The following is a 24,616-nucleotide window of genomic DNA, read 5'->3' as shown; positions in this document are numbered from 1 at the left end:
TGTACACTGTACAACAGCTAATAACGCTCAACGGGCCGGTGGCCGCCGTTTATATTGTGACTGTCATCGTCAGATAGAAAAGTATCTATATGCAGCTAGGCACTATAAAAATCTCAGACACAACTCATAGTCATCCTCATCATCATCATTATTATATTGGGAAGAAAAAAACTTGTCAAATTCTCTGTGCACAGCAGTTTTGTGTTCTTGTGGAGTGGAAGTGGAAGCTGGAGAATCCCTCTAGCGCAGCTCTCATGTAAGAAAATGACAGTGAGAGCGAATTATATAAATATTACAACAAAAATGAAGTACAACTAAAATGAAAAACAAGAAAAAGAATTCGAATAAGAACTAAAAGATATCCTACTAGAGAAAAGAAAAGTGATAGCAAAACTCCAACAAGAATCATAAAAAGATTAAAAAACCTACAATAACAATAAAAACACCAACAACAAATCAAAAGGAAAAAGAATCAAAATGCAGGCACTGCACAAGCTTTATAATATCGAGCTCGACTCTCGAGCAGGCAGGTTTGACGTACTCTACTAGCACTTACCACTTAAGTAGCTCGCATTGTGGTGTATATATTTTTAAGGAGCATGATGAATAAGTTTATCTCACTTGACTTTGAATTGCACAAAGTGTAGTTTTATATTGTATTGACAACGGTCTTAATATTTACAAAAAAAATGTATTTAATTTAGAGCGATTACGATCAAGAACTAGATGAGTTGAATAACTAAGTAGTAGATGCTTGACCAATACAAAATGGAAAATACGTGAAAGTGTTTAATTTCTTTTGATTGATTTTTTTTTCAAGATTGTGATCAGGATACCTCAATAAATCAACAAATTTCAAAATTAAAGTACAGTACAAGCTCCGCCAGCGACAGATCAAATAAGAGGACAGTTTCCTTTTCTCATAAAAAAAACATTATATGTTTTCTTATCTATATAGCCTCTCATAAACGGACAAATATTCCATAAAAAATCATTTAAAATCTCGTTTCTTTTTCTATATATGTAAAAGTAAATTCGTACAAAATCGATGCTCTAAAATACGGAACAAATATTTTTTTTGTAAGCATACGAGGGTATTTCCCAGTCCCTCAGGTTATTAGAAAATTAAAAACAAGTAAATATCGTCAAGTTTTGAAGTCATTCTCAGCCTGTTATATGCTGGAAGGTACCTATTATTAAAAAGCAAAGTTATCTATTCGCAGTTTACCAAAAAGATTTATATTTAAGATCAAATATTAATCAAAAGAGTTAATTTTTGCAACGGTTCACATTTTAGATTTAATATGAGAAAAATACAAGGTACTAGATTTCGTAAAATAAACAAGACAGCAAATAAGAGTCGACATCCAAAGTTAATCAGAAAAAGATATTCCGAAAAACAAAGGGTTGCAAAATTGACTTACTGTGCATGGAATGTTTTTCGAGAGCCTTCAAAACATTCTCATTTTTGGTCCTAAAAGCAAGTGCAATGGAAGTCCCAGAACAAATGCACTAATTTAATTTGAATGCACCTAACGAATGGCTCCAAAGTGTGGCGAAAAAAATACACAACATAAGTTTTACTTGCGTATCGGGTCAATCAGCTGATGACAAGACAAGAAGGTGTCGACCAGTTTATAGATAAAGTTCCTTCGTTTTTAATTGGATACCAACCGGAAGACGAACTTTTTTCTTATAAAACATTACCTTACAGTACATCAACCCGTCAATCTAAAAAGTGCTACGGGGGTAAACTGTCAAAAGGCTTTTCCTCGGGCATTCAACATAAAAGTTGCATTGAAACAAGAAGGCTTGGGTGACTATTGATTTAATGAGGGAGTGGCTAATAAAGATTAATAAATCGTAATACACAAGAGGACAATGTTGCTCTTTTTAAATAATGCTGCATTTCATTCCTATGAACTAAACGATATTTTTACCACCGAACACAAATTCAGTGTTAACTAGCCCTTGGATCAAGCAGTAATTCAGAACTTCAAATTCTACTACAGAGATATAACTTTGAAGCACATACTTTCTAAAATGGGACATGCAAAACCTGCATCAGAATATCATATATATAATTATGATATATTCTTAAGACAGCTTGACACAAAGTTTTGCTGAGCAACCATACGAAATTGTTTTGTAAAAACCGAATTGAAGATAGCAGCAGAATTTTTGGCAATGGACTAACATTTGAACCGAAGATGACAAAATTGATATTTTACACCTTTAAGTTTAAAACAATAAAGAAGTATGATAATAATAACATCCCAATCAACTCTTATAACTTTGCATTTCAAGTACTTGAAAACTTAAAGCTGTTTACACAATGACTTCGTGGCTTTTAAACATTAACATTACAAAATTTAAAAACAAAAATAACTCTCTGAACCGGGCAGCTTCCCCGACCGGAGAAAAAATCTGGGATCCGCTTATGAAAGACTTCACTAAAATCATAAATCATATAAATGCCCATGACCAATAAAAATAAAAGGCTTCTTACAAGAAACAATCCCGTGACCTTAGCCATTTACATAGATTTGAGATTTTGGTGTAATGTTCAAAATATTTATTTGCTACTGTATGAAGACACGTGATCAATAATGTGATTTATAGTCTTAAGTCACTAACAAATGATGAAAGAAGAAGTAAAAACGCAAAAAAAGCGTCGGAACACCTTCTAAGAACACCTCTAACTGGACAAAAGTAAATTTAATAGTTAAGTCTTAACTTTAGATTTGAAGGCATACATCAAGAGGAAAGTGGTTAGGAACAAAGCAAGACTACAGGTTGCGAAGAATAAATAGCATTACTCAAGCAACCTCTAAGAAGGTGATATAAGACTGACAGGCCTTAAAATTATGACCAGAAGAATAAAACAAATACTACCATTTGGAGTAGCAAATTCTTTCGAGCCCTAGAATCAAATTAAGATTTTAAAGGGGTGCAATCACCGACATTGTTGGTGTAAAAAGTTTTTGACGACTTGTTTCAAACACCTTGCGCCAATCATATCATACCTGATAAAATAAAGATGCAAAATATTGTGCTGCATTCCTAATGTTGGCGTTCTTATTCTTTTCTTCATTTATTACAAAGATTGCAACGGCAACTATATCCATTTTTAAACCACCAACAAAATGAGCAACGAAAATTTATTTATTTTGTTTTTGGAATCAGCTGATTTTGAAACAACGAAGGTAGGATTGTTGTGTGGCAATACTTTTTTGATTTGGTTTGGGCTTATAATGTAAATTTATTTGTGTTTGTACAATAACAACATTTTCATGAGAATTGAAACGAGGGACTTTGTTTGATGCTTAAATAAAGAATATTTTAAGTCTTTAATTTTTAATACATTCTATACAAACCCCTCTAAAGGTTCTAAGATCGTTTCAAAGATTTTGCATCTTATAAGTTTCTGGTGAACAGAGAAAATATAGCTTAAGCAGAAGACAAAGTTATGAAACATGACATGAACTTCAGCTATCAAAATACTGGATTTAGGAGCTAAAGAGTCACTGTGCGAAGCCCATTAAGAATATACATTCTTTTAATTTCTTTTTTTAATTTAAAAAACATAAACCAAAGCGGTTTAAATTAGTTTTTAAATGTTGTAAAGTGTAGATTCTAGTTTAAATAAAGTAGAAAAATATTTAAAGCGATGTTATCAAGCGTACTTACTACAATCAACTTTCTTTTTAAGTAAAAAATAAAAACAAATTATTTAAAAGAAAAAAGAAAAAAAAAACACTTACGGCTGCTGCATTGCGATTAGCTGCTGTCATATATTGATTTTGTGGCATCATTCCCATATGAGGTTGTCCACCCAAATAGACTAATTGTTCGGCACCCTGAGGCGGTTTGGGCACTCCAACACCATTCATATTTACACCCGGGTGCACATGATCGTAGATATTACCTTGCATAGCAGGTGGCATCTGCAATTGCATACCTGCTGCAGCGGCAGCAGCAGCAGCTGCAGCCTGATTATTAAGAGCATGATTCAATATATTCGAATTGAGATGATTTGGGGCGCCTAAATGGTTCTGCATTTGCTGGTGTGATGGATGTGGTGGTTGTTGTTGCTGCTGCTGCTGTTGTTGTTGTTGCTGCTGCTGTTGCTGTTGTTGTTGTTGTTGCTGCTGTTGATGTTGTTGATGTTGGTTCATCATTTGCTGATGTTTAGCAGCAGCAGCTGCTGCAGCTTGTTGCATTGCAACATTCATTCCACTATTACCGCCACCAACATTTGGCATCTGATGGAGTCCACCATTAGTGCCCATGTTTCCCATGTTGCCCATATTACCCATATTGCCACCACCACCCATGCCGCCACCCATTCCAATGGGGCCAACTGGTCCGATACCACCACCACCGGGAACTGCATTTGACGAGTTCATGGGATTTGGCGGATTGTATTTCCATTTATCGGGATTCTGCAAGGAAACAAGTTAAAAACATAAATAAAATGTATTAGCAAAACGGCAAAAAGATGAATGATTAATTTGGATATATATTACGAAATATCTGCAGAGGATATTACTACATGTATTCCATCATTCTAATACCAATACAAAAGCCTCCACCCCTGTCTTTTCTATTTTATTTTTCAACGAGAGTTTTACTTTTTATGTCTTTATGGCTAAAAGAAGGGTAGTGGCAGTTCCTGACCGTGTCCTGTGCTTTTTTTCGATTTCCTTTTTGTTGTATTGTTTTATGGCGATTGGAACTTGGAACTGTGCCAGAAATTTGATTTTCAATTTCGTTTTTCACTCGTTTTATCTTACTCCGCTTTTCATCAGCGAAGAGTATGTATGCATGTAGAAATGACACTAACATTTACATATGTACGTCTCTGTTGGAAGAACGTAAGTTCGTAGTTTTCTTTTATATTTATTTAAAATCTTCCAATGATTTTAATAAAAAAAAATAAAATGTAGTTTTAACTTTGACTGTTAAAAAACTTTTGTTTTAGTGGTGCTGAATTGGATCATTATTTGTAAGTTGAGACTGCTGTTTGTCCAGTTGGACAATTTTCTGAGGATAATTAGCATTTATTAGAAAAAAGGATTCATAAGCTGTTCATTTTCATTTTTGTTGTATTAAGCTTGAATTTGATAAGAATCCATTGTTCATAGTTTCAAAATTTAAACTATTTAAGAAAGTAGACAATAGCCAATAAACAGTGTGATTTTTGGAAAAAAAGGCAGGTCTTGGTTTACATTGGTTTTAAATTCTTTTACAATGCAATGAAAGGGTAAGATAGAGTGTGATATTTCACATTATCGTATACGCCTAAAAACGAAGCTCTGAAGTTGAGCTCTAAAGAAAGGGCTCAAAGGTAAACTGATGGGAATTCTTTGAGGGAATAAGGGAAAGAATGCAAAACTATTTAACTATAGCATAAGCAGTTTAAAATAACAGTAAAAAAGAGTGAGATAAGAAACTTTACGACGATCCAACCGAAGGAGGGATTTATCTGAACTGAAGGCTCGCGTTTTCGATAACAGGATTTGATAAAAAAAAACCTTTTCAAATGCTTTTAAACGAGATCACCGGTAGACCTATTGCTACCGCACTTCATGATTTTACGTTAGAATACTAGCCGGGATGCAATATGTTTGTATGTTGAGATCTTTTAAGAACTCTCGCTAACGCATGAGTGCGAAAAAATATTGGTCCCACAAAATGATAGAGCCAACTAAAGGCATAAATTTGGTCTGTCGAATATGGGCTTTGCGCCCATCTTTAGGTTTAATACTCTTAACCCTATTCGGGATAAAAGTTTTGATTCCCAAAATAGTCATATTAATTATCTATCATATTTTTTTATCACTACCGAGTAACCAAATTATTAGAAGGGTTCTCTTAGGAGTACATATGCTTGACACTCAAAATTAAGAGACAGACATGAAAGTATGGTCAAATGTGGCTAGAGACTTTAATATGCTGATTATTCGTGTGTTAGTGTTCTTTCAAGTATGGATCATACTATTGATATATTCGAGATGGCAACTGAAGGATTCTGTAAGTTGGAGAATAAAACGTTAATGGACATTAAAAAATTAAGCCTTTGAAAATATTTAAGGAACCATAAATGTGTATTGCAGGTGATAACGTAAAAATTAATTTTTGAGTGAAAAGAATTGATAACTTAAAAAGGTAAAACAATAAACAAACAAACAAAGGAGTACTTTTTCTACATAAAACTAGTTGACAAAATTCTTGAAAATTATGCAAAATGCTGGAAAACGATCTTTTAAGGTGGGTGTCCATTTGAGAGTAAACGGAGTGCGAGCCGTTCTCAAGCTGCTCGCAAGTGGACATAGTCTAGAGAGTAGCTCGCGGAGATTTAGCTAATTACACTTCGATCTTTTTGAAAGTCACTCGCAAGTAGACACATGTGTTTACCACTTTTCGAGATAAGCTCGCGGAATATCAACACAGTTCGTGTTTAGCGAGTAGCTGTCGAGAGTAAGCATGGAAAAGCAGTTACCTCTAAAAACTTTTCTTTAAAACTGTTAAAAATTACTAGATAGATGTCTCTCACAATTCTTCCGATTGTACATACTGAAATCCGAAAAAGGTACTGAAGGCTTCCGTATGAATCACCTGCACCAATGATACAATTAATTTTTAGTTTTTTTCGAAAATGATTTGCAATTCATATGCATACCGGATGCTAAAAATTTAAGTGTTACCAGTGAACTCGTATGGCTTCCCTTAATTGGGTATCTTTTTTTTTTTTTAAATAATGGATCCAACGTTTTGTATCAAAAATTCAATTTTACTGATCTTTAATTTGAAGCTCGCTTGAAAGAGCAGACCTTGCACCAAATTGGTTACGACGATCTACCCAACGTTTTTTTCGTATTCTTTTTTAACAACAGTGCCGATAATTAAATCAGCTGCAACCCTTCCATCCATCAAGTGGATACGATTATAAGAGTACCCTCAGCAAGAAAACTCTCAATATTCTAGCAAAGAGCTCGCGATAGCAAAATTTCTAAAATTTCCATGTAACTCAAAAACACAATTTTATACCTTGAAGAAATTTACAAGCATATAAACGGTGTATTGAAAGGATTGAATTGTCTGTTGAATGAACTTTCGTTTTTCCTCTAAGTGTTATGAACTTTATAATTATTTTAGGAAACAATTATGGAATTTATTTTGATATTTAAAACTTAAAAAGTCTTTGTAAAATCAGAAAGTAAATTAAAAGTGGTGATCCTTTGGTGGTACGGCTGTTCATATTACAACCTAGAGTAGAGCATCATAATGTAGCTTGTCAAGTAGGAGAGGTGGACATTTTTGAGGGTTCGTTGCATTGCTTAGAAAAAAATCGATTTTTCTTAGATCACTATCCTTAAACAAAAAAAAATTAGTTAATTTAATTTATGTAATATTTTCATGATAAGGAATTGCTATGCTTCACTTGTTCATAACTTGTAAATGCGCTGTCATTATCAGCATCAGAAGTTTGTATTTTGGAATTATCGGTTGGAATAACTTCAAGAACATCAATAAGATTAGTCAGACTGAAAACAGTTGCACTAAGAAGTCTTGCAAATTGGCTGATTCGGCAGAAATGGTTTCATGTGAAAAGTAGATGGGATGGTGATATTTTACTTTTACGCAGTTTAACTAGGACTTATTCTTGACTGCCCATTCATGATATTGCAATACAAAGTATTGTATTTTCAAGGGGGATGAAGCAGAAGAAGTTTATTGTCAGAGCTAAATAAAAACAGATAATGTTCAAAAAGATAAAAGTGTAGAGTTAGTTGCAACAGTTGATTTGTTGTTGGAAGCCGCTGCAGTTGCTCAAGTTGCTCTTTAATTCATGAATCCGAAATGATTTGTTCACTATTTTTATTAGAAGCACCGAAGCAGGAGTTAACAACTTTTTCGGTTGACGATAGATTCTAACTTCTAGCTTTAAAATTAAAATGCGATAAAAATCTACTTTTATATTCAGCTAAGGTGAACGGATTTGTTGCTGATTTTATTTGAAGTCGACAAACAGAGTTTCCGAGTCTGTGTTGAATAACTTGTAATGCAAATTACGTGCTGAGCTTTATCAGGAATGGCGAAAAATGACAATTGTCAAAACCTCGATCATCAATTGATTACTTTTCTACCTGAATAATTGAAGCCTTAGGAAACTTTGGTTCCTTAAACAACACAGTTGGCAAAGCAAAATACAAATTGAGGGAATCCTTTGTCAATTGTGAATACATTTTTCTCTTGTTACTATTTTTTCGGGATTAAACCAAACCTAACGAACTTTCTCAAATATTTAATTGAGGCAAAGGTATATAAATACAAATATCCCTAACTAAGTTTAAGTTCATACTAATTTAGAACATTTTGTATACTTACATCAATAGAATGCTCATCACCACAAGCCCATCTAGCTTGTTTTTGGGCAAATTGTGCAGCATATTCGGCTTCATGTTGGGGCTGTCGTTGAAAAACATACCCAACAGCGGCATCGTCTTGGGAACGTACAGGTTGTTCCCGTACAATCCGGTCATCATTACCGCCCAGTAACTTCATGTGTTGCTGTTGTGGGTGATTGTGATGGTGGGTCGAAATTGAGATCGAGGGGTAATTGTTGGTACTGCTTAACAGCTCTATTTTGACGGCTTTTTTAAAACGTGTGTCACAAGAAATTATTTAAAAGAGCTTTTGTTTTTTTTTTATTCTGTTGTCTGTTCAATAGACAGTATTAGATTATCTTGTTATTTGATTTCGATTCACTTGTTATTAAGAATGTTTTGTATAAACGAATACGCGAGTCACACGACTTAAAGTTACTTATCGACGAATTTAAAAATATAACGCGAAATCGAATTGAAAAACCGAATTTTTTCGAATAGAAAAATTTATCGCACGTTTACAAGTGATTATTATTTTGTCTTGTTGTTTTTAGATTTTAGCTGATCCTTTTTTTTTTGTAATTGATGTCAATTTCTTTCAAAATGTTTGATGATATTTTATTCAAAATCTGAAATTATAGAAGAAAAAAAACAGTGTTAAACGGATGTATGTAGATGGTAATTGTCAATTTTAGAGGAAATTGTTGTTTGGGTATATTTTATAAATATAATAGAAAACAAATAACTTAAACCAGATAAATAAATAAAAGTAAGAAAAAGAGCTTAATCGGATATTTTGTATCGTATCTTACATCGTATCCTACATAAATTGTTTAAATCCCTTGTCTGTCTTTAAATTGCATTTCTGGTATATGTGAAAATCAACATAGGTTTGTGAAAAAAAAATCTACAACTATTTATTTATTACCATTCTCTACTTTTTGTTTAGTTGCATTTCAAAACCACTGTCAAGTCGATTGCATCTTTACAGACTTTTGCAAGCCATTCCACAAATCAAGCCATGAAATTTGTCTTAAAAAATTAAGAAAAATTGAACTTAACGAGTGTTTGGTTATGTGGATTTCGTCATATCTTAAAGAACGATATTGTAGCTGTCAATTTTAAATCAATTCTGGAGTGCCTCAAGGAAGTCACCTTGGTCCATTGCTTTTTATTTTATTTATTAATGATTTGCCTTCTGTTTTAAATTATTCTATATTGTTAAGCTACTCAGATGATATTTAAATTTTTAGAATTATAAACTTAATCAAGGATTGTAAAGAGCTACAAGAAGATTCTAATCAATTTTTTGGGAATGGTGCAATAAAAATAGTTTGGTTTTCAATATCGACAAATGTAATACAATATATTTTACACACAAATGTAACATCATATATTAAGACTATATGTCGGATTCGTCACGTTTGAAAAGAGAATCTAGCTTTACTGACCTTGATCTTATGCTGGGCTAGACTCAAAACTAACGTTTAAAATAAATAAATAATTTGGGTGGCGCAAAAGTCCGTTGAGAACTAGGGCCTAGTGACTTACAACTCTCAACCATTTCTGTGTGCGAGTACTGTTGTCATTGATAAAGGGAAACCACAGTTTTTAGCCGAATCGGAACAGCAAATTTGAGAAAGCACTTTTCATTCCTCACTCATTTCATTTCCTCACAAGAAACAGTACTCGTGAAAAAACTTTAGATGGCTCAGGCACGGGTCGAACCCAAGACCTCTGGCATGACAGTCCAAGGCACTAACCACCATGCAATGGGTACTACCAAAACTAACGTTTACTGATCACTAAAATTGTATTATAAAAAAACAAACCAAAGATTTTCCCAATTTTTTGTCTTCGTTTGACTTACTGTTATTACCTCTATACACTCAAGGGCTTTACGAACCAATCATTTGCTTTCCCTTAAAATTTAAAGTAATAACAAATATTTTGAAAATTTAGTTAAAACGATAAGAATACTACTTTTTGCAGTTTTGGAAAAAATATGAAATCGGTCCACCCATGCTATAATCGAGATTGAAGTTCTCAGTCGTGATAACTTAATTTGAACCATGGAAAGCTCCACAAGTTATTTAGGCTTATTGTGAAAATGGGCGTTAAAATCAAAATACATATCGTGAACTTCGTGATTTCGGCCAATTCAATCGTCCAAATGTGAATACAATCGGAAAAATCTTGCAAAAATTTGAGAAAATTCGGTAGGAGATGTGAAAACACCAGTGCTTGGTCGTATAGCTCGTAATACAGAAAATATTGCTGATGTTCTCGATAGAGTGGCTGAAGAGCCTTTCACCTAAACTCGTCGTCGTGCCTAAAATTTGCACCTCTTACGCTAATGAGCATTTTACAAAAAGACTTTAATTTACACGCTAACAAGGTGCTCAAGAACTAAAGCCTCTTGAACATTTCAAGCGTCGTCAATAGTCAGCATGGGGACAAGATGGTCAACTTTCGAAGAATATCATCTTCAGTGATGAGGCACATATTCTCCACAGTGGATTTGTTAATAAGCCAAATTTGGGCAAATGATAATCCAAGGCTGATTGTCGAAAAGCAATGCACCTACAAAGAGTGACTGCTTGGTTCGGTTTATGGGCTATCGGCATCATCGGGCAGAATTTTTTTCCTAAATGAGGTCGATCAGGCAGTTACGTTGAATCGTGTGATGGTACGACCTTTTATTGCCCAAATTGGAAGAAATGCATGTGGACTATATGGGGTTTCAATAGCACAGTGCCATTTGCCGCTTACTAAACAGCTAACGAAACAATGGCTATTTTATGCGACAAATTTCAATTCGAATTCAATTGGCCGCCATGATCATGAGGTAAGGCCTGGACCAGCATTAATCGACGATTCAACAATTTTCCAATAGAGCCGCACAAATCCATCAACTTTTAACTGATGGAAGATCCCTTCATATGAGCCATATAGGTCATATAGTTTAGTTGTATAAGCAAAGATCTCATCATACAAAAAAGAGGTTTTTCTATCAATAGCGAAAATTTAATAAAAATATATAGGTTCGTTTTTGAGAAAATTCGAATTTTCTATTTTTTATCTAAAAATTTATTTGGTTTTTGAGTCTTAAAAAAACAGAAGAAAACGCCTAACACGAATCGGTTTAAAATCTTAATTTCCAAGTTTGAACTAAGACAGACAGACGGACAGAATCGGAGGAACCTCTTTCTCAATGTTTGATTAAAATTTTAAGTTCAAAGTTTAATAAAATAGACACAAAAACAGTTGCTAAGAGTAAGTACCGTTTGATAGTTGATTGTTTGGAGATTAACTGTTCCTTGGGAAAAACTTGTGTTTTTGGTGGACATCAAAATAGAAACAAATTGGAAAACAGACCTTAATATTTAACTAGTATCAAACATATAAGTTTTTGATATTTTGTTTTACTTCTATAAAACAATAAGTTCACTTTAGGAAGTAAATTTAAATTATTTTAATAATATTACAATTAATTCTAACGAAAACATGGGTTGCCGTAAGCTTTGTTACCTAGAAGAGAAAGCTGTCATTTTAGTTATGACTTTATGAGAAGTGAGGAAAGTCTTGGAAAGAAACAGCCGAAATAATGAGCAGATCTCTCAAGTTGATTGCAAGAGCAATTTGACCGGTAAGAGCCAAAAAAACAGCTGGGAGAACCAAGCAAAAACAATCCCAAGATAAGACTTAAAACTTAAAAGTCTTCAAGCTAAATAAAAAACAATCTACAGCTTCCAAGTTTGTAGAAGACTTGCTGAAGCTAACTTGCTCAGAAGGATCGCAAGAATTGAGCCCTTTCGAAGGAAAAAAAATATAACAACGAGGTTTAAATTCGCCAACGATCAGTTTGATTGGATTGGGCCAAAAGGGGGCAAACATTGAATGAATGTTTTGTGGATGGACGAAACAAGGATCCGAAAAAATCTCTTCAGAGATGGAAGACAAACCGTGGGTAACCCAAATACATACATACAATCCAGAAAACGATCAAAAACTTTGGCGGCAGTATCATACTTTGGGGTTAATTTCTTTGGCATGGTGTTTTACCAATACATTTAATTGAGGGTAAAATGGACCGAAATATGAAGGTGAACATCATGAAAGATACGATGCTGCCTTATGGGAACTAGAACATGCCTCTAAATGTGACCCTAAGCACACGCCCAAATCTGCTCACAAGTATTTTAAAGCCAACAAAATCAGGTTATTGGAGTGGACTTAGATCCCATAGTAAATTTTTTTTAAAATGCGCGGTTGGAAAAAATGTAACAAAAAATAAAGCCGAAGTGTCGACAATGGTTTAACAGGAGTTGTACAATATTTCAATTGACAGATGCCGCTGATTATTTGACTCAATGTCCAACAGATATCACACTGTAATAAAAGCTTAGGGCAATGCTACCAGATATTAAAATAATTGTTAAATCCAGAATAGTTTTGCGTTTTATTTAATTTTTTTAAATCTGTGTATCTATTTTAATGTCCACAAAGTTTGTTCCTTAATTTAAAATTATTTTGGTTATGCAAAATAAAACAACTTTCCATTACCTCATCACGAATTTCGACTCGCGGATTTTTTTATTTGATATATGCATTTATTTCTATTTTAAATTAATTTTCAAAGTTCACTTTTTTACGTAAAAAACACGCAAAAATGGTTGATTTTGACATTTATTCCCTGTTTTTTGGGAGATTTCTTTGATTTTACTGCCTGATCAAATGCAAAAAGTACTTCGCATTTACACAAACTCGCACCCACCCCATGGGGGAAGCATGCTCTCCTTCCATACCTAGCTGTTCGTACGCCACAGTGGTTCGCTTTGTATGGGAGAGCGGAAAAAATTCTGTATAATCTGAACGGTTCAACGGATTTAATTGAAATTTGAGCAAACATGTTAAGATTAGTCTTTTACATATTTGGTCATAATTTGGTTGAACTAAAATTATTAGAAATAAATTTATTGACATTTTTCTAAAATTTGAGGGTTCTTGTGTTTGTATGGGAGAGCGGAAAAAAGTCTGTAAAATCTGAACTATTAAATGAAATTTGACACACATGTTGGTCATGAAAAAGTAATTAGAAAAAAAGTTATTGACATTTTTATAAATTTTGACGCTTTTAATGTTATAATTAAATAAAAGTTTTTTTAGTAAAATCTTAACTTTTTATTTTGAATAAAATATTATTATTAACTATTTTACTTAAACCTGTTATTATTGGATTTGAGGATATGAGTATATGATGCATCACATCTGCATTTGTCTCAATTCGCCTGCATTTTCCTACTTTTAGCGAAAAATTACAAAAAATAAAGGACTATCCCTGCTAGCGCTGCAGCGCTATTAGGCTGAAGGAATCAAACAGCTGGTTGTCAAAACCTTATGGTCACAGCAACACAACGAAATTGATTCCCTCAGATATTATCTCGGTAGACACTGACTACTGCACTCCTACTTTGAGCCTTAGTAAGGGTTTTAAGGTTATTTTCCCATCCAGAGAAGATTGAGACAATGACATCGTGGAGATAGATTTCGACACAACCATCTTTACTGACGCCTCAAAGATGGAGTGCGGAGTTGGTTCTGGGATCTCTCTGAGTCCCTAAATGTAGCCAAATCCTTTAGTCTTCCCGACTTTGCTAGCGTTTTTCAGGCTGAACTGCTGGAAATAAGGGAGGCATGTAAGATACTTAAACAAAACCCAAACCAGAACCGAAATGCGGCTATCTTTACAGACAGTCAGGCAGCTGTCAAAGCCATTAACTCGGCCATATCCTCATCTAAATTGGTCCAGCAATGTCGCGATGAGCTTGCGAGCCTGAATATTAACCTCGGTGTCACCCTGATCTGGGTTCCAGGCCATCATGGTATCGTGGGAAATGAACGGGCTGACGAGCTAGCCAGGCAAGAATCGGCCCTTCATAGCTCACTTGCGGAAATGGTTAACATTCCTCTTGGTGCTATGAAGGGTAAAATATTTTCTATCTACCAAACTGAATCAAACCGAAGGTGGAGTAATTTACCCAACTGCATTATATCTAGGAAGATATGGCCCACCTATAATAAAACCCGTACAAACGATCTTCTATGCAGGCCAAGACAAGACGTAGCCAGTATTGTTGCGGTTTGTACCGGACATTGGCCTATAGGAGTTCATGCAGAGAAGTTGGGTATCGGTTACAACACCTTTTGCCGTAGCTGTAGTGACCAAAGAGAAAGTAAAACGATAATCCATTTCCTCTGCAAATGTCCTGCTTTGGCAAACACTAGAATGAAATACTTTGGAAAAGCATTCTTTCACGAACTTGATGAGCTATCTGAGACAAAGATTAGAGACCTAATCTTTTTTCTCAATGCGACAAAATGGCTCTAACATAATCGCTATGAAGCTTCTCTATAAATCTATCCCTTTCAATCACAGGTCAAACGAGTTTTTGGTATCAAAACGGTGCACTACAGCGCTAATTGGATCTCAGGCTAGGTTGCCTTGAGATCGCCATTTCTACCTACCTGCCTACCTATCCCTGATCTTAATTTTGTATTAAGCCTTATTATATAATTTAAAATATCATAAAACTACATAGTTTTTTGTATGTTGTTTTCAACAAAATTGAGTTCAAAGTTGAAAACTTTTCCAGGCAGAAATAAATGGTTTCGGAAAAATCGAAATTCTTAGACCTGGCAATGTATTAATTTTCTTTTAATTTTAAAATAAAGTTTGACATTTTTTTCTTAAAATAATGGTCTTAACCAATTCATTCTGTCAATTAAAACCGACAAATCAAACTTTTTGGTAAACGGAGTTTTAACGGTGGTGTCGCATTGGTAAAAAGATGCAGAAATCTTCCGCCTCGATATATTCCAGAGTCTGATGAGTCCGATTGGGAATTAGAATATAAAATTTCTCTATCCCAGATGGTACCTCGTCCAAATAGAAGTGCGAGAGCTGAAAAAACCCGAGGCGGGATGGGTTTTTGGGAAAAGGTGATAACAAAACCTCATTCACAGTTGATACGATGCGTCAATACAATTCTACAAGTCCTTGTTTACAGACGAAATATTCAAATATATAGAACAAGAAACAATCAGATAATCCTATAAAAAACGTCAAAAAAATGGCCAATATAACAGCAATGGAACTTGACCAGTTTGTTGGAATATGCTTTTACGTGTCCAGCGTATACAGTTACCATCAACTAGGTTTTATTGAAATGAACGCCTAGGTTACACAAAAATTAACTCGGTTCGAAGAAATAAAAAGGTTCATACATTTCTACACCAACTCGACGCAAATACCCACAGGACAACCAGGACATGATCCCCTTCATATAAAATAAGACCATTCTTGGATCAAACAAGGCAGAGACTCCTTACTGTTCCTAGAGAAGAATATATGGCAGTAGATGAACAAAATATAACACACAAATGGGGATATCAAAATTTTGTTCTCAATGGTAGCTATGGGTTCAGCTACGACTTTGGACTTTATACTTGAGCCCAAGACATGTACAGTTGTACACCGATTTGCCAAAAATAAGTACATCCAGTGACGTTGTTGTTCGACTGCCAAGAACTTATCTCGACAGATTCAACTACAAATTATTCTTTGGCTGGTACACGTCCTTACCGCTGTTGACTTATCTGGCAAAGAAAGCTATTTTACCGCTAGGAACTATAAAAGTCAATCGGATTCCGGGTTATAAAATTTCTACCGAAAAGGAAGAGGTGCAACAGTGGAAAAACTGACGACAATTGATAACCTGGATATTTCTGTCGTAACATGGTTTGACACCAGAATTGTGAACCTTGCTTTGACATATGTCGGCAGCAAACCGTCTTCTGAAGTCCAACTCTTCAACAAAAAAGAAAAGATCTACCAAACTATAAAATGTCCAAAGGCAGTCATGACATAATCGGCATATGCGTGGAGTTGAACTTTTGCTCTTTTTTAATACTGTAGAATACAGATTAGATACAAAAAAATTACTACATAATATTCTTCCACATGGTCGACATGACAGACGTGAATGAGTGGCTATTGAAGAGACGATAGCTTAATGGTTCTGAGGAGTGGCTGCCACTAACAGATTTCAGGTGCGCGGTAGCCAAAGATCTACGCCATGCAAGCAAACTAAGCACAACTAACAAACGTGGACGACGCTCTTATGTCATGGACAATACAATGCCATCGCACGACGTTCGATTAGTTCAATTAGAATACCTTCCTGTTTTGACAACAAGACAGCGGTTGACTACCAGACTACCAGGAAGATCTTTTGTGGAGTGCCGAAAATGCAAAGTAAATCTTTGTTTGAATGAGAAAAAAACTGCTTCACAATATTCCATACTACATAATTTTATGAATAAATAGTTGACTTCATTTATTGAAAATTTGTATGTTACTTTTCTGCTCAATGTGCCATATAGGGGAGAGTACGATAACTTTGGCGACAAAGTTTGATGACGGATTTGTATAGAACAGTTAAAAACAAGCATTTTTTACTATGCGAGGGGCTGTCTATCTCCCCCGTTTAGGCGGTAGGGCAATTTAAAAAAATAATTAAAAAGTAACGGTAATACTTACAATTAAGTATTATACCTTTTTTTAAAGCCAACATTTTTATCTATTAGCTTGTTTTTAAATCAAGTCAAAACTTTGCATAGTTTTTGAAAAAAATAGTTTTAAAATCAAAATTTGTGCAAAAATAAATAAAAAAAAAGGGTTAAAGTGTAATTTTTCAATACTTCAAGATTAATTACCACTGTTTTTATTTCAGAATTTATTGCTCTTATTTGTTTTTGATCAAAAACTGAAAACTAGATGATATTATGTCTTTTAGTTTTTGAGAAAATTGAAAATAACCACAACTACTATGTTAATTTAATTCTATTTTTTTTGCTTGACTGGTCTTATTGGAAAAGAAAGTGTGGGTCTGCAACTAAAGCACTTCAACCCCCTCGACATTCGCAGTGAACACCTAGAAGGTATAAAACTTAATTGTAAGTATTACTGTTAATTTTTAATTATTTTTTTCCATTTAATGTACATATTTTTTTAAATTGCCCCTACCGCCTAAACGGGGAGGATAGGCCCCCCCCTCCCATAGTAAAAAATGCTTGTATTAAACCCCTCTACCAAAAACCGTTATTATATCTTGTCGCCAAAGTTATCGTACTCGTGCCATATATGATCCAAACTGAAAATTGCAAAATTTTGCACTTTTTTCAAAAAAATCTAAATCCCTGAAACACGTGTTTTTTAATTATAATTAACTACCACATATATTTTTTTATTAAGAAGACTTTTTTCGATCTTGCACCACTGTGCGACGTGCTATCAATTAAAAAAAAAAACTTGTTTTAGGTTCAAAAAATGAAATACCTACAAAAAAATAAAATATTTTTTCTATGAATTAATGGTGTTTCCTTGCCTTAATATTTAAAACATGTTCTATTGAGACCCCTACCTAACTGTAAAAAAAATCAGAAGAAAATTCGTGCTGCGGTAATGGAAAGTCACCCCAAAATAATAAGAAGAAAATGAAGACCAATCTGGAAAAAAAGTCAATACGAAATTGGACTTTTAAAACTCTGTTTGGTGTTTTCTCTTTTAATGTCACACTGCTGATCTGGAATTTGTTTGAGCGAGCCGAAATTGTTTTTAAAACATAAACCTTTTTCTTAATTTTTAAAAAAATCAATTTTTGGTTATATACCTATACATACAAATGTATACATGTACGCGGTATATTTCTTCTTAAAAACCATAGTCCAAAAACGCCCTATATGAAATAGTGAAACTTTCGAAAAATCAAAGATGTAATTAAAAAATTTCCTCAATTTAAAACTGTCGTATTAAATTTCTACCCAGGAGACAACGTTTTTCTTTTGATATTTTTTATTTTAATTTGAATTTGTTCGACTGAACAATAGCTAGGTGCTCAGAAACGTCTAAAGCGGCCTTACTTTTTTTGGAGAAGACATGTGTTTTCATTCGTTCCTATGTATTGTTAAATGTTACTTTATCGATTGGTTTAAATTTAAATATATTGTTTTGTTTTATTTCACTCCGTCATGTCAGTCTCTCTGTACGCGAAATTGTTTAGCAAATTTTTTGAGGTACCTTATTAATCGAAATTGTAGTTTTTATTGGGATTATCTTGATTTGGATAAAATATTAAACTAATAAATTTCATTCCAATTTTTTTTATATTTCCCAATGGAAAAGATAACAAAAACAAAAAAACAACATCTACATCATAACAAAATAAGAAATAATAAAGAAATTGAGAAGGAAATTAAAACAAAAAAGAAATGTTTTATTTATTTCTTCTTTTAACCCTCCTCCGATGACAGCAGAACCCCTTGATACATACGGCTACTATGTTTTCTTTTGCTTACCTTTTTTTTATTGTATTACGTTTGATGTCTCCTCTATAAGCTCTCTCTCTACTGTACTGAGGGGGGCTAAGGCTAAGCTCTCCAAATAAATTGATCTGATCCCCTCAATTTTGGTATTGCTCTCCTTTAATTGCGGCTAAAAGTGAGGGTGTAGGTAGATATACTTGAATTTGTTATATGCGGCAAATAAGTAATAATTTTTTTCTTGATTTCTATATAAATTTTCTTTTCCTTTGATTCACTTGCACTTTTCTCTTAATATATTTTTTTTTCTTTTATTTCCTTCGTTTTAAACGGCGCAAAACTTAGCAGAAGCAGCACATTCACAAAGATATTCGTACAAAAATGTGGAAATAAAGAACTACCGCGCACAACAAACACCCCAATGCACAATAATTTGTATTCAAAAAATTGAAAATTTTCGGCAAATTTATTTAAGATTTTTTATTTCTTTATGACAAGAAGACAAAATTGATTTTTCCTCGATTCTTATTTTTACATGCAATACACCACGAAATCCAAAATCACACACTATCTAGATATACACGACGACGACAACGATGATGGATGGTGATGATGATAGATAACGTTTAATATAACAATCAATTCTTTTTGTTTTATTAAAAATTAAAGAAAATATTAACAAAACTTATTGAATTCTTTTGTTTTACAAAATTTACACGATCAAAATGTTGGTTTTATTATATATTAAACTTCTCTATTTACAACTATACACAACGGGGTCTCAAAAATTTACACAAAAACGAAAGAAAGATATAATTAAGAAATGTCAAAAAATTAACTCTAGCAAAAATTGTTTTTCTTTTGCTCAGCGGCGACAGCGGTAACGGCTAGAGCTACGGTAACGAGCACGAGAAGGACGACAACGATAACGACAATGGCGATGGTGATTTTTTTTTTCACGCACACACACACAAATTCACCAACTATACGGCGCTCTCGAAAAACCAACGATTTTGTTTTTGTCTTTTTCTTATTGTTTTTTCAAACAAGATGTTTTTGAGTTTTAGTTCTTCGCGGGTTGTTATTTTTCGGAATCGATTAGTGCGAGGAGTATCCACTTAAAATTAGCTTTAAGTTAGAAGAGTTCGACAGCAATTGCTGTGTTCTTTGCGGGCTTTTTCAAACAAACACACTGCAAGTACACAAGAAAATGTGTGGTACTGAGCTGAGCGAAGCGAACGGAGGGAGAATACGAGAGAACGACCGACGAAGGCGAACGAAAAGACAAAAAGGATTTTTTTGTTGTTTTTCCTTTGGGCTAAATTTTCACGGTTTTTCCACCACGACTGTCATGAGAACAGAGAACTGAGGAGTGGCAGAACACAGAATTCTTTTATTTTTTTTTTGTTTATTTTTCCCTTTTTTCGAACCACAAAAATGTTTTTAGTTTATTTTGCGGGGTTTGTTATTTTGGTTTTTCTTCTGGAAAATTTAAAGAAGTTTTCTTTTCACTTTTCTTCTCTTCTTTTATTATTTGAATTTCAATGAAGAGGAAGAAGATGAAGATGTTTGTTTCCCGAGTTCTTCTTTGATTCTTCTTTTACAGCACTGGCTCTGGCACTCTGTCCAGGGACTCTTTTTGCTCCAATCGCTTTGGTGTCGTTTTAGTCGTTTCTGCTTTTCCTCTTGCTGTTTTTTCAATTTCGTTTTCTGTTGGATAACACGATGTAGAAGACGACGGACACGATGAAGAGAAGACGACTGCCGCAATTTATTTTTAATCTGCACACAAACAAAAAGAAGGAAAAATTGAATATTCAATTTTTTTCCTTTGCGATCAAAATTTCGCAGAAAATTCTTCTTTTTTTTTATATATTTTTGCTTTGGAAGGTTTTGGTTTTGTCTTGAAGCAAAAGGGAGGATATCGTTTTCTTTTTATGTTTGACTTGTAAAGCCAAGAAGTTAATAACTTCTTAAATATTATCCCGTCGTGGTTACGTTATTAATTTTCTTGCAAATTTTTACTTTTCTCCAATTCTTGGCTGTGGCGTAGAGCTCTTTTGTTTGATTCTTTTTCTATTTTTCTTTCCTCAATATATACTTTATACTTAAAACAAAAAAGAAAAACTGTACACAGAGATGTATTTTAAATTTTGATATTATATATATTTACAAAGACAATAGTAGATGGTAAATGGATATTTTGTTTGATTATTTATATTTATTAAAATGCTAAAAATGAATTTATTTTAATTAATTTACACGATTTTATACACACACGGATTTTTCGACGGCCCGTCTATTCTTTAAGCCATTTAAAAATGAGTTGCGAAAATTGTGTGAGCAGGAGCAGTAGTGCTTGGTTTTGTTGGATATTATTGATATCGAAATATAGCGTGTTCGTGTTTTTGTGTGGTGCGAGAGTATGTTTGGAGGGTGCGAATATTTAGGCAAGATGTATATGGTGTACTCGTTTTTGTAGAATAAATGTGTTTAGCGGCATTGTTATGAGGAATACATTGCGCCTGCTTTAACAAATAAAGCAACTCTGTGTATTGATTGCTTTCCTTTTTTTTGCAAGTATTTTCGAAGTTGAAGAAAGAGATGGAGCATAAATGGACGAATGTCAATTTTCGAAAAAAAATATTACATTTTTCAGCAATCTTTTAATATATATTAAGTAGAAAATAAAATAAATAATGTAATCTTCTACTTTCATGAGATAATAATCTTATTTTGAATTTTATTTGTGTTTTCCTGATTTCTTTAAATATAAACGAGCGCAGCCGGCATATTGTTTTTTTTTTTGTTTCTTTATGTTCGAGAATATTCAAAGCGAAATTTGTTGAAAATGGTCGTATTCAGCAAATGATGAATACTTATGGTATTAACACATGGATCTATAAAATCGATATTCTTCGCCTGAAGGGTTTCTTATTCATATTTTTTTTTTTTTTTTAACGTAGATCATAGGAAACAAATCACTTTTATTCGCACCTGCTAAGTTGTGTTCACACCAATTGGAAGTCAGTGCGTGTACTGACAATTGGAGATACATTTTTTCGATTTAACTTTCAATGTTGTTAACATAAGAAAAAAGTAAATTTTACCAAATAATTAGTATCAACTGGTATCAATATTATAGTTAAAAAAGAATATAAGTAGTATTTCCGATCTGATGAACCAAGTATAGAGTTAGTGTAAAAATGTAGAACTGTAAAATGTTTAACAATTAAATATACGGTGTATAATATAAAATGTTGCACTATTGACAGCCCACCAAATGCCACTTATTCGTTAAAAGTCTTAAAGCCAAAAGAAACAAAAATTGTTTTTAACAAAAAAGTATTAAAAATCCCAAATGGACTTGATTAAAACAAAAATTGCCAATCCCTGTAAAAGGTTGGAGTGACATGGAATGGCAGAAATCAACAAGTGAAGGTAGATTTAAGGTTAAAGTATTAATCAAGACACAGATAACATTCCTTTTTTTTGTCGACATATTTGTATGAATAAACTTTAATTCTAATAAAATTCAAATTTTCCATGCAAAAAACAAATGTCAAGCTCATTTTAACTTTTTAAAACATATTGGAAAAAGTGCGTTCTGGGACTACTAGAAAAAAATAAAATTTCGCGTTTTTGCTAAGCTCGTTGTGTTTATTTCCAAATCAGGTCAAAAATAATATATCAAGAACATTATAAACCAATGTAAATTTATCTCAAACTTTCTCATAAATTTTAGCATTAAAATGCAAAAAAACTTTGGATATACCCAACTTTTTGTACCTATCTCATATCCCACACTGCGCCAAATAGAGGGCACATACCTCTCTGTTAGTCACTCCACTAAAACATGAAATATGGCATGCAAAAACGTAGTACAAAAGCGAATGCACATGTATTTGTATCTACAATGTAATATCTCACTAATGTATAAGAGAAAAATTGCATTAAGTTGCACGTTCCTCTTGAAAAAAATGGAACATACGTAACAACAAAATTTAAAAATAAAGAAGAAATGTGAAGGTTTATTAAAATTTGTAACAGTGTGGCAACACTAGGTGTGTATTTTGTAAAATCTCAATTTGAAATACATTGCAAATAGAACATCGGCAGAATCCCATAAAACGCAAAGTGGAATTCTATGATCGATGGATTTTTTTAATAAATAGATTTAAAATTCGTCCCTTAAGCATCTTGTACATGAGCTACGAACTGCGAACTTCGCTGTTCACTCTTGAATTTATAATTGATCAATTTCAACAAATTTTTAATTTCGTTCTGAAAAATTAATCAATCTCTTTCGAACATATCCTGTATCAAAACAAAATATCGGTTTTTAAACGTGGTTTATTGGTTGATTGTTCAAACAATAAGCTAATAAAACATGTTCTTATATATCTAACAAAAACTAACGAAAATGACTTCATCTACTGCTTGACTTGAATTGAAATAGAACCAGGGAGTGATTTTGACAACTTATTAGATTTAGTGCGGATGAGAGTGAAGAATGTGCCCATTTAGTTTCATTTTCACAAGTCATATTGAGATCAGTTTTGGTATAAACTTGAAAATATAATAAGCGATCTCGAAAGTCAACAAGAATTATAGATTATTGAAATCGCAAAACATTCAGCTATTATTCTTCCCTCGCATGTCTTAAAACATTTAGTTTTATTTCATATTTTCTTTCTTCTTTTTCTTTCGCACTTAATTCATACAAGGTCAAATTTAAATAACTAGTAGCAGTCGTGACTGACAAGAGTACTCGCACACAGGAATGGTTGAGAGTTGTCACTCACTAGGCCCTAGTTCTCAAACAGACTGTTGTGCCACCCAATCTATTTATTTAGTAGCAGTCGTTTTAAAAATACTAAATAAAAATGTAATGTTTGTTTTTACAATAATTTTATTAAAAGGTTCGATTTTGAGAATTGTTACGGCTTGTGTAATGCGTAGATAATACTCTCTGTTCCCTAAGTCTAATTTAGATCAAGAGTTTTTATTTTTAATAAAATTATAATATAGAAAAAGTTGCTTTAATGAGTTTAACCGTTGTTTCTGTTTAGCCCAGTGAGTATGTTAAAAGAACGTTTTTGTTACTCAAATTGCTGAACATCTTTTTTCTTTCCGAAAAATATGACCAAACGGAATAAAGAATTACCATTTGACCAAGTGAAAAACTAATGAACATATTTCATCACACATGACCAACGTGGCAATCTTGGGTTGGGTACACCAAGTGAACAACGAAAGTAGAAATAAAAGATATTTGTCAAAATAATGCACAGACTTAAACATTTGAAAAGTCGTCGTGTATCAACCCTGTATCAACTGTAGTACGACTACCTTTCAGAAAAAAAAACATAAAATCGCCCTTTTAGTTCTCTAGTCGTCATCTTTTTACAATAAATGGTAATACAACGATATTTGTTTTTTACTATGCGAAAAGTTAGTGTCAAAAATAGCGCCATCTCTTGCACCTGAATATTTAAACATATTGAGAAAACCTTTTTTCGGTTCTTATTTCAATCAGCTTCAATTTACAAAACGAAAAACATAAAAACAAATTAAATATACATTATTCTTGATGTTTCTTAGCGCACCCTCTTTAATATTTTCCATTTTTTATGTTACAACAAGGTCTAATCCAAATTTCGCTATATTATTTTAAAATTTTTTGGTAAATTTTTCTGACAAATATTCAGTCGTATCAACTTCCAAATATAAAAACCGGAAAACTGTGGATCGTTTTTACCAAAAAAAGTATGGCTACTGATGAAGACAAAGATGCTATAAAAGACAATTTTTTTTAGCTCCGAGGATATTGAGCATTC

At 33.2% G+C, this 24,616-nt stretch overlaps 1 protein-coding gene across 3 annotated transcripts in view; it reads right to left on the bottom strand.

Annotated features, from left to right (window-relative positions):
* The window catches only part of LOC129953400 (maternal protein pumilio), a 582,858-nt gene extending 561,748 nt beyond the window's left edge, over positions 1-21,110 (bottom strand). For all 3 annotated transcript variants that reach the window (XM_056066582.1, XM_056066599.1, XM_056066592.1), the window contains exons 1-3: positions 18,813-21,110; positions 8,395-9,022; positions 3,765-4,445 (exon numbers count right to left, since the gene is read on the bottom strand). In XM_056066582.1, the coding sequence (XP_055922557.1) occupies positions 3,765-4,445; positions 8,395-8,571 (858 nt within the window). In that variant the 5' untranslated portion in view covers positions 8,572-9,022; positions 18,813-21,110. The remainder of the gene's footprint in view (positions 1-3,764; positions 4,446-8,394; positions 9,023-18,812) is intronic.
* Between the last annotated feature and the right edge of the window lie 3,506 nt (positions 21,111-24,616).

The sequence above is a fragment of the Eupeodes corollae genome, chromosome 1, assembly GCF_945859685.1.
Source record: "Eupeodes corollae chromosome 1, idEupCoro1.1, whole genome shotgun sequence".
NCBI classification, from domain to species: Eukaryota; Metazoa; Arthropoda; class Insecta; order Diptera; family Syrphidae; genus Eupeodes; species Eupeodes corollae.
This window is presented reverse-complemented; position numbering and strand designations above follow the sequence as displayed.